Consider the following 11711-nt stretch of genomic DNA (forward strand, 5'->3'; position numbering starts at 1 on the left):
TATATATATATGTATATGTATATATGTGTGTGTGTGTGTGTGTGTGTGTGTAAAATTTTCTTTTTTCCAAAATACAAAATTTATATTTCTACACAATATTTGTTTATTTATTGTACATTTCAATAAATAACAGTAGCCCTGGTAAGCATAAGAGACTTATCGATCCCAAACCTTTCGATCCCTTTTTTAATATAGCTCACTGTGTGTAATATTAGACTCAAATGCGTAGCCCACGTACTTGACTCAGCAGCGTGGGAAGATTTGTGCACGCTTTGTAGTACTTGGATGGTCAGAAGCTTTTGAGCAAATCCGTTTGAGGTCCATTTAAATAGATTAATATGACAAAATTGAGCTTGTTTATACAATTATGATACCATGATAATGATAAAATGCAGGTTAACACTTAATTAAAATGGTTGCATTTTAGTACTTCTAAAGCACATATTATGCATGAGTATATTCTACGATCCCAATCTTAACAACTGCCTTACTATTAATAAGCAGAAAATTAGGAGTTTATTGAGGGAAAAATTCATATTTAATGGTTTGTTAATAGCGAGTGTTGGCCCTTAAAATTAACTGCGACCATTTTTATTAAGCATCCTGCTGAAAACATTTTCGCTCGCTTAATGCAAAATACTTAAAACATGTGATTTACAAAAATTGCTGAGCAAGTAAATAAGTGAATAATCGGTTTTATTATGAATTTCTACAAANAAAAAAAACAAACAAAAAAACAATCATTTGAATTGTAAAGGAAATAGATATGCAATCAAACCTGTTTTCCTGCTCCAGATCGTTGAGCACTCTCTCAAGCTCTCCCTTCTCTTCAGTCTCCATCGAGATGAGGATCTGAGCGGGGCTCTGCGGCTGGCTGAGAGGAGAGCCTTGATTCAGACTCTGGCAGTAGTGCTGGATCAGCAGATGCTCATCATCCCTACAATAACAACAACAACAACAACAACAACAACTACTACTACAGCACTCCATTTCCAGTTCACCACATCACATTCAAGATTTCAATTACCATTTGCTGCCTTGAACTCCTAATAACTGAAAAATACATCAGCTCAATCGGCTTGTGAGCAGTAAGCTGGTCTAAAAACAATCCTATTGTTTTAATACCAGAAAAAACGGCAGTATAAGAGCATTTACATGTAATCGTTTTATAATAATACAATCTGAGCGTGCTGGGAAAATGATATGGGTTCATTACTGATCTCCACTGCTTTGAAAGAGCTGATATGATATTACGTGTTATAAATTTTTTTTAGGACGTTTTAGGACGAACTCTTCCTATAATAAGCACCTTCACAGACACATATGCCCATTTTTAAGTTCAAAAGGAAATGTTTTAGGCAACTACAAGCAGTTAGAAGTACGCAAGGTGTAAGTAGGTCAATTGTAGGATCTACACACACTATTAGATTCATTTACGGTGTGATATTATGAACAGTAGAGTGTGAAAGAGTTGCAAGCTCACATGCTTTCATTGGGCGATACATTGTCATTCACATACGAGCCATTTCGGTTCTCCATTTCAGCTAGCCTGTGAAAACACAATATCATTCTGTATTCATTCATGAACGGCTCGTGCAGTTGCATTCGTTCACATCGGTAAGGCACCAACTTACATGCATTTTGCGTGTTATTAAACACGACAAGCAGCAGTCATATTCATTCTGTTACCATTTGTAAGGTTAAAATATAAACCCCAAACCTTTTAAAATGAATTAATCATGGTACAAATCCTTCACTTCTACTGTAGGTCATGTTTGTACAGTATACGCCATCACATTACCCAGATCTAATGCAATGCAAGTTACAGTTACATAGTAACACCAAAATAACCATGCTTTAAAAAGACTGACCTGCTAGCGTAATGCTCTATGCGTGAGTGGGTGTCGTCATGGGAGAGTTGAGGGGAAGATGCCGGCCTACCAGTGACAGAAGAGCAAAGGTCAAAAAAAACACGGACGAACTAAATATATCAACATTATATTAGAGAGCAAGAATGTTTTATTTAACTACTATACTAATTAAACAGTTGCTAAACAGCACGGTTACTCCAATATTGCATTGTATTGTTTATTGCAACTTGATTCAGATCAATTTGAGCAAATATTTTTTCCAATATTTGAAGCTGGATATAGGCGAACACACAATATAATGTTCAAGAGTTTAGGGTCTTATTTTATTAATGTTTCTGAAAGACGTCTCTTAGGCTCACAAGGTGCATTTATTTGCTGATAAATACATACAGTACAGACAATTCAGTAGCTATCTGAAAAACTCAGTAAAAACAGCAAAATTGTGAAACAAAATAATGGTTTTCCTATTTAATTTTTTGACATGTAATATATTATGTGATGACAATGCTGATTTTTCAGCATCATTACTCCAGTCCATTTATGGTAATGCTCGTAGATAGTGGCCGTTATTCTGAAGCTCTGTAAATCGATTTATCCATCGTGAAACTAATCTATACGCCTTTGGGGGGTTATCACATGTCCTCTGAAGCAGATCAATGGGTTTTTGTAACAAATATATTTCTAGTTTTCAAATTATAACATAAATAACAGATTTACAGAGTTTCACAATAATGGCCGCCATCTACTAGCATTACCAAGTTTGGAAGAGACAGGATCTTTTTTTTTTTTTAACTCCGACTGCGTTCATCTGAAAGAAGAAAAAGTCATATACACCTAGAATGGCTCGGGTACGAGTAAAATATGCCTTAATTTTCATTTTTGTGTGAACTATTGCTTTAATGCTTAATGCTCTGGAAAAATTTCTTCTCTTCTTCTCATTAAAATGTTAAAAACTATTGAAACCATGACTTTAAGAATTCTCTGATGAATCCAAAGTTTAAAGATCAGAATTTCTTTCAAACTAAAATAATTAGTAACATTCTGAATGCCCTTTCTGTCACTTTGCTAAATAAAGCACCAATTTCTTCACTGACGCCAAACTTTTGAACTGTAGTGTATGTTACAGTGCAGCTCACACCCAATGATTTGACATAATAACTCTTTTTAAAAGAGTACCTACACCACAGTAACATGTTAGTCTAGCAGATGAATGGTGGAAGCCATGTGATGGACACATTCCAAAAGATCTCACAGTTTTGACAATGGAAGATGAGTGTTTCATGGAGACCAGTGTATAATTTCATATAGAAAAGCAGAAGACTATATGCCATATCGCTATATGATTTTCTGAAATATGCTGACCAATAGAACAATAGACACAGCACTGATATCCACGTATATGTGGATGTAGTACCTTCCAATAGGAACTAAAAGAATTGTAGAAGCTCAATACTGATTTATTCCGCACTTAAACTTTTTTGACGTTCAATTATTTCTGATGTTCAATTAGGACTAAAGATGGCATTGTAAGTGTGATGTGAAAATCCTGAAGGTTCTTCAGTGACGCGGCTTGCATTACGTCATCCAGTAAGCAGCCTGCTATGGATGTGCGTGAGCGTGTCGGTGTGTGGATGTACTCACGGATGGTCAACAGGCCAGAAGTTGATCAGTGTAACAGGACTGCAAGACAAAAAAAGATGTAATGATGGACAGGACAAGTAGATGCATTGAAAGCATGATAAATGACATGATCGTTAAGAAGCACCAAACACACAAACCCACTGATATGACACAGTTAACATCCTAGCAGCATTTTTAGTGGCCAATAACATACGCATGACAATCAAATCTCTCGCAAAATCTGTTTGTTGAGAAACAGTTCGAGTCAACGTTGCCGGTTGTGTGTTAGGATTGAAATGAAAAATGAAAAAAAAGAGAAAAAAAAGTTAATGCTGGAAGAATAACGCGTGTATGCATTTAGCACAGCTTTGAGATTACTTTGACAGACTGCACACATTTGCAGCTGCTCCTCTACAGGGGGAAAAAATAATTCCACAGCATAAATACTCCTACTGTGAACACGAGTAATGATCAATGCACACAGTAAAGCAGAGGAAAAAAACAGGCAAAACTCTTGCAGCTGCATTTTAAGGCTAGCAAGTGCTCAGAGTCATTTTTATTTGTCTTGTTTGCTACTAGGTTAAACTGTTTTATTTAGAGCGTGTCAGACGAAATGCTGCATTTTCTTCCTGTTAGTATTCAAAAGATTAAATCTTTCCACCAAGAATTGAACATTTTATGGCATTTTTTGGACTGAGAACTTTAGCAGCCGAAATGTAGGTGAATTCATTTTTTTCTTTTTTCCTTTTAATTTTGAGCGGATTTCAAAAGGATGAGCCATGATTCTATTACTGTGTGTAAAACTTAAGTATTCATTTCCAGGACTTTGATGGGTTTTCTAATAATAGTTCTTGCTATAAATATAATCAAGAACTGTGTCAGTGTCATTATTAACAAAAACAAAAAAAACTAATCAAAAAAAACATTGGCAACACTTTAGAATAAGTAACACTTGTTAAATATTACCTACGACTTTTTCCTCAATAAATTATTAATTTGCTGTTTATTAATAGTTAGTAAGGTAGTAGTTAAGTTTAGGTACTGTGTAGGATTAGGGATGTAGAATAATTAGAGCTAATAGATGGCTAATATTCTAAAAATATGCAACTAATAGGTGTAACTGTAATGTTACCAAAATATTTAATAACTGAAATAAAGCTAAAATAAAGTAAATAGAAATATTATAACCTTTAAAAAATAAACAGAAATGATAATGAATTATATAATAGTATATAAATAATACTAACTAGTATGATCCTAAATCAGTCCAAACACTTCTTTATTAACTATTCATTGTTTAAAATACGGTTGCCACATTAATGCTGCTCTCTTGATAACATCTGGAGTCACAGTGTGATGCATAATAATAAATGCTTTTCATAATAATAGAGAAAAAAAGTGGTCCTATCAGATCTCGTGTGTCTAATTAGTCAGTAGCTGATGGTAACAAACAAAGAAATGAAGACATAAAAGAAGCATGAGTCTCACGTCTCCATGTTGTCTCCCTCAAGGATGGTTTGGACGGGTAGGTAACCCATGCGAGGATGCTTGGCAAAATAGCGCTTTGTCCTGAACTTGTTCTTTAACACCTTGGCAAAGTCTCTCACATCCTCTCCTGACGTCGTCTGAAGTAAAAGAACACAAAAAGTCTACATTTTAAAACACTTTGACTGTGTAAACCCATTGCTAGATACTAAACTTCCAAACAGCAAAAAAACCTACCGGTGTGCAATATTCAACCATAGGGTACTGCATCTTGTGACCTTTAGCCACTCTGCCAGAAAAGAAGCAGCTTTGGCAGATATCATAGTTAAAGTGCTTTAAACTTCGGTACCTGTAAAGACCAGACACAAACAGTGAAATCTGGAGTTAAAGTCATTGCCAAAAACATTCAAAACATCCTGGATCCGAAGGGACATGCACACCAGATTATTTCCCAGAAACCATTACATTTTGATCCTCCAGGTGGAGCTGTTCCCTGTAATCACACGCTCACAACAGAGCGTTTTACACTTTTTTTCTATAAGAAATCATTACTTGTATTCAGCAAAGATTGATGCACCACATGCATTAAATGTACATTACAAATAACTATATTTATTTATAATTATTATATTTTTTAAACAATTACTTTAAAAAAATGCAGCTTTTTGAACTTTATATTTATTCCAGAAAAATATTATCACGAAATCATCGTTCTACTGAATTTTTGACCAAATAAATTCCACCCTGATTAACATATCTAGACTATTCATTTATTATAAATGTTAATAACCTCATACTTTTAAAATTAAGTCACGTTGTTTTACAATAACATGAGGATGCCATTATTGACAGTTTTCTTAAATTCCTACTGTATTACTTCAGCATTTTTCTATCATTTTTAAATCAAATAAATCTCTTAATCTCCCCAGCAACTTTTCTTTTCTACTTATATAACCAGAGGCACATGGAGAAAAAAATATTACGTCACAAACTAAAACCCCTGTTTCAATGAAAACCCAATGGATAAAACATACAAAGTCATGTCCCATATTATTTCTCACTGGGTTATGCCATCTTTTAGACATTTTTTACATATGCACAAGATGCAGATTTTGCATTAGAAGTCCTGACCCAACACAGAAAAATATGAATACCGTCATGAACCTATGTAGAGATTAAAATAAGATGATATAATGTATTTTTGTGCATAAACAACAACAGAAGAACAATTTTGCAGCATGACACAACATCAAGCACAGGTGCATTAATATTAGTTAGAATATCATGCAAGCATTTTATCTTTATCTTTCACCTTATTTGCTGGAAATATAATGGATTAAAAAAATAATAATGTGTTAAACAGCCAAAAAATAAATAAAAAATCTAAAATATTGATTTGTAAGTAAATAGGGTCACACTGATACCATGCTGAATTCAAAGTGAAATATATGAAAATATATGAGAAAAAAAAAAAAAAAACGAAAGTACAAGCAGTACTGTGCTCTCCCAGCAATAAAAGTAGAAAATATACACTGCAGCTTTCCGAGGCTCAAAACAGGCAAAGCTATTCTTTTTCAAAGTCTGCCTTGAAGTTTGGTGCAATGCTTAATAATGCACAAAAAAAAATGCTGATACTTTTAAAGCACCTGAGGCCGAATCAGTCATTCTGAATAATAGCACTAAAGAAAAGGTCCATACCTGAAGCCAATAATAGGACATTCCTTACAAATGTTGCATTTAGCCTGGTGCTTTGCTGTCTCAGCGGCCGCCACACGGTGAAGGACAGGAAGCCAAACCATCGACTGAGGTTCTAAACGCATCCAGTCCAGGAAGACTGAAGCCTCTAGTTCTGGTTTGTTATTGGCTCATATCGGAGCAAAAGAAAATAAAAACGCAGAAAAATGCATATTCTACATGGCCGTTTTAACTTAATCTGATCATGAATGAAGACGGTGGTTACTCACAAACTGAAAGCAGCTGCGCACGCTGGGCTCGATATTGCTCCCGCCGAAAGAAGCCACCTCACCCAGCTGCCTGGGGATCTGAATGGCGTCGTGCAGGAGGAGGCCGAGGCGCCGCTGGTCACAGAAGCCTGTGGCACTGGCCACCTCTCTGAATAAAACTAGAGAGTACAGGAAGAAGTGAGGAAGACCGGTAACAGACACAAAATGGTTTTTTTGTCTTTTCAATGTCCAGGGTCACACATCAAGTAAACTTTTTCGCAAAAATGCTACCAATACTTTCCTATGTAGTGTCTTAAGTATATTAAATTAAACATTTACAAAAAATGTTACTGACGTATATATATACACGCATATGCTACAAATATACCTGGGCTACTTATGACAGTTTTTGTGGTCCAGGTCACATATTNTGTGTGTGTGTGTGTGTGTGTGTGAGACCCTAAAGCCTGGAGTAATGGCTGCTTAAAATCAGCTGTATCATCACAGGATAAATTACATTTAAATACATTAAAATAGTAATTTTTAATTCTAATAGTATTTCACAATATTTTTACTGTATTTGAATATTTTTACTTGAATATTTTACTGTATTTTTCATCAAACATATGCAGCCTTGGCAGATTCAAAGCATTTTTAAACGGTTGCGTGTTTTTCTTTTCTAGGTTTTCACCATCGGGGCAGTTCTGCTTATATTAATCGCTCTGAAGTGTATAAAAACATTTGTTATTAATGTACATGCTAGCTATGCGGTTACTAGGCGGGTAAACATCCATTTCTAAACAGCTGTTGCACTATACTGTGTCCTATAAACTCTAAGCGAGCAAACTCCAAAGCTTTACAACTGTGTTTACAGCAGTGCTATTAACAAGCAAACAATGACAACATACTACAAGACACTAAAAACACCTGAGAGAGCCGTAAACCGCTAGCAGTACAGTTCCATAAACCAAGCGAATATCTCGGCTCTTATTAAGGCTTAGAGACAGAACAGAAAGGAGGAAGCACATAAGATAAGCAGAAAAACTTACATCTGTACTTATCTTCAAGGTGAGCTTTGCACAAACAGATTATTCCTGTTTTGAAGGATAGGGTACGGATCTTTCCGGCTCGTCCTCTGCGGCAAAAAAATAAAATAACAAGGTGACAAATGACTAAAGCACGACCGTCATTTTCTCTTTTTTTTTGCAGATAAAGAGTCAAGATCAGGAACAAAACACTTTCAATGTTTCTGCAGCATAAGTTGGTAAAATATACTGTACTGTTACTTTTGAAAACAAAGTCATTCTTTAGAATTAGTTTTGTGCAACCAGGGTATAAGTTTAGGTTATATTTAAGGTTAAATTTAAGACGCATTTTAAGTCCTATTTTGCATAAAAACAAATTAATACAATTATATATTGTATGTCCACACAGGACAAATCCTTAATTTCAAGGGCATCTCTTTTATATAATTCAACCGGTTGGGACTGGTTGGAAACTTTAATGAGTTTACATCAGCGAAACATTAAAAATATTTAAAACAAGTTTTACTTAATCTTTATTAGACGGTTTATGTACTAATATATCATTAGAGGTCGATTTAATAGGTTGTATTTTGAAGATATGATAATTATGTGCTTAAAAAAAAAACAAACAAACAGATTGTTGCTTAGACACTAGTAAAATCTATATACTATAAATGTGTTAAATATTGTTTTAGTCTTTCCTTTCGGTGATGGGGTGGCCCAGAGGGAAGCACTCCTACAACCATCTTCAACATCTTTCAATTTAAAACACAAAAAAAGTAAACAGTCATAATTCATCAACGGTAGCATAAATGCACTGTATTTTTTGATGGAAAGCTACCCTGAAACCATAAGCCTGCAGAATAGCGACGCATTTTGCCTTTGTTCAATTTCAGAAGGCCTTGATTTAACGTTTCAAATCACATTTTCGGCCCCGAACTTAACTAACCATTTAAGACTAAAGGCTTTATATTCAATCCAACCGTATTTAAGAGCGCTTAAGGACCACAGACACCATGTCACCTCCCAATCATCTTTAAATAACGTCGCTCTGCATCACAATCTAAATAAAAAGCAGACGTGGAATGAAAAGACCTCCGATGTTTTTTTTTCTCAGTTTACTCTGGGGGACAGACGGGGGTCTTCTGTGGAATCTACCACCTCCGTGTACAAACACTGCATGATTTATGGCTCAGTGTGATCCTACCAAGAAACACGCTGAGAACCGAGTTCAACTCCAACTGATACTCTCTGACTCATATGTTCATAGATTTAATGGATTAGTTCACCCCAGATTTAAAATTCTGTTATCATTTACTCACTCTCATGTGGTTGCAAACCCACATGACCTTCGTTCAATCGTAAGCTTTTTCTGATGCAATGCAACAGGGACATTCTTCAAAATTTCTCGCCGCACTTTCCGAAGAACACAGCATGCCGTGATTTGGAATGACATGAGGGGAGAGTAAACGATGACGCGTCTCAATTTGAGCCATCGCTTTAACGCTTCTACACGTTCNACCTTCGTTCAATCGTAAGCTTTTTCTGATGCAATGCAACAGGGACATTCTTCAAAATTTCTCTTTGCACTTTCCGAAGAACACAGCATGCCGTGATTTGGAATGACATGAGGGGAAATCGAGCCATCGCTTTAATGCTTTTAAACGCGCAAACAATTTGCAAAAAAAGTTGAACGTACGTATCATAAACGTTGAGCAGCCAGTTGAGACACATGTCCACACACAGAGGCACGTTAACCAGGCTGCTGTGCTGCTGCTCGAGACGGTCGTAGATGCTGGTCAGACAGTTGATCACTTGCATGATGTCCATGAATTGCTCGTTCTGTTTCAGGTTGTGCTGCTCAAAGGCCTCGCAGGCTGCGGACATGCCCAGAAGATCCACTGCGCGCGCGTGCACACACACAANGTTTCAGGTTGTGCTGCTCAAAGGCCTCGCAGGCTGCGGACATGCCCAGAAGATCCACTGCGCACNAAAAAAAGCAAAAGTTGTGTTAGTGCTTTTTGGTTTTAGACAAAAGGAGGAATATTTTAGCTTACTATCTTTGCCGTGTGATTGCAAAAGAGGACATTTCGCGGACTTACGGCAGAGAGCTTTCTGCATTCGTCTGAGCTTCATCGCCGTCCTGTACGCCGAGAACCGTACGTTGTTGAGATCCGCTGTTTAGTGACAAATGTTAATTTTAGCAAACTGATCATGCAGCAGTTCATTGCTGTCACCGTCAAACCTCTCATCTCTGCATTTGACAATTTCTAATTTTGATCTTATTTGTTGGGTTCTGAAAAACAGGCAGCAGCTAGATTCGTCCAATTAGTTTCTCCATTTTAAAGTCATTGATCAGAAATGTTCCGTCTAACAATCTGACATTTTATTCAAGGGCAATTACACTACCACATAGATTCAAATACCGCAAAAGTGTGTGACTTCTTATTAAAAGATGGGAAATACGGTTCAGCCTTTTCATTTTTAAGTTGATTTATTTACATACCAATATATTTATGTATAAACGTGTGATTTTCCCTCAACCATTATTTTACAGACACTGTTGCCGAGGGTAAACATGAAAACGTTCAATATACACTACAATTCAAATGTTCATGGTAAGAATCGGTTTTAAAATGGTATTGAACAGTCTCTTATGCACAGCAAAAATTGTAATATTGTGAAATATCATTAGCTGTTTTCCATTCTAACGCATTCAAAACGATTTTTTTTTTTCTGTGATGCTGAGCTGAAAGATTTGGTTGTTGATTATATTTAATGTTTCAGGATTCTTTGATGAACAGAACAAAAACATTCAAAAGAACGAGGTTTCTTTGAAACAGAAATAATATAAAGGTCTCTTTACTGAATTTAATGAATCCTCGCTGAATAATTACTAAAACATTTCAATGCGCAATAAAAAAAAAAAAAAGGCACAGGAAGCTTTGGATAAGAACGTTGCTGAATATTAATAGTATATTCATTCTTATTTTTGCAATGTCCAGCTGTACTACATGCGCATCAGATCAGAATCAGGCTTACCCAATGACTGGTACAGTTCTGCCATCTTTGGGTGGTCCCAACATGTTGTTTGGGTCTGGTGACTGAAAGCAAAAACATCATGAAATACAATAAACGGTGCCTCTGCCTGAAAAAACAACCCAAAAACATAATAAATACCAAACGGCTATATAACATCCATAAACGTGTTTGAGTCATATTTAGTGCTACATACAGTGTCATACATTTAGGGTAATACAGATTAAGACAAGGCCTTGAGTTTTATGTTACGCAATAAATCTGAGCAGTCTTCAAACTCAAGAACAGCCAAGTTATATTCTTCAACACATTTAATAAATCCATCATGACAATGGCTAAAAGCATACTAACAAATGGTTAGACATGCTGTCGATGACAACATCTCTCCTTTAAAAGAATGGTACACTTAAAAGTGGACAATCGGTCATTTACTTATCCTCATGTTATTACTTGCATTATTTTGTGGTGATCAGGATGTGAATTTAAAAGAATACTCTTGCCTGGCCATTATTTTCAGTACAATGAAAGTAAATGAGAAATGGGGTCGTTATGCAAAAAAACATAATAATAATAAAAATAACAATAATAAGCAGCATAAATGTACCATTTCTAGCATACAATTATGCTGTTTAGTGACGTTGCAGTCTACATTTCTATTTCACTTTCATTACATTGAAAATAATGAACAATTCTCTTCAAAAACATCCTTTTCATGTTCTATGGAGGAA

The 11711-nt window shown here is 35.7% G+C and overlaps 1 protein-coding gene across 1 annotated transcript in view; it reads right to left on the reverse strand.

The window, feature by feature from the left end:
- LOC122345778 (dystrophin-like) overlaps positions 1–11711 on the reverse strand; it is a 37943-nt gene that overhangs the window by 6837 nt on the left and 19395 nt on the right. The window contains exons 8-19 of the mRNA XM_043240232.1: positions 10987–11048; positions 10047–10121; positions 9644–9845; positions 7969–8054; positions 6937–7098; positions 6675–6840; positions 5214–5325; positions 4980–5116; positions 3513–3551; positions 1872–1937; positions 1484–1549; positions 779–937 (exon numbers count right to left, since the gene is read on the reverse strand). Coding sequence (XP_043096167.1) covers positions 779–937; positions 1484–1549; positions 1872–1937; positions 3513–3551; positions 4980–5116; positions 5214–5325; positions 6675–6840; positions 6937–7098; positions 7969–8054; positions 9644–9845; positions 10047–10121; positions 10987–11048 — 1332 coding nt within the window. The remainder of the gene's footprint in view (positions 1–778; positions 938–1483; positions 1550–1871; positions 1938–3512; positions 3552–4979; positions 5117–5213; positions 5326–6674; positions 6841–6936; positions 7099–7968; positions 8055–9643; positions 9846–10046; positions 10122–10986; positions 11049–11711) is intronic.

The sequence above is a fragment of the Puntigrus tetrazona genome, chromosome 1 (genome assembly GCF_018831695.1).
Source record: "Puntigrus tetrazona isolate hp1 chromosome 1, ASM1883169v1, whole genome shotgun sequence".
NCBI classification, from domain to species: Eukaryota; Metazoa; Chordata; class Actinopteri; order Cypriniformes; family Cyprinidae; genus Puntigrus; species Puntigrus tetrazona.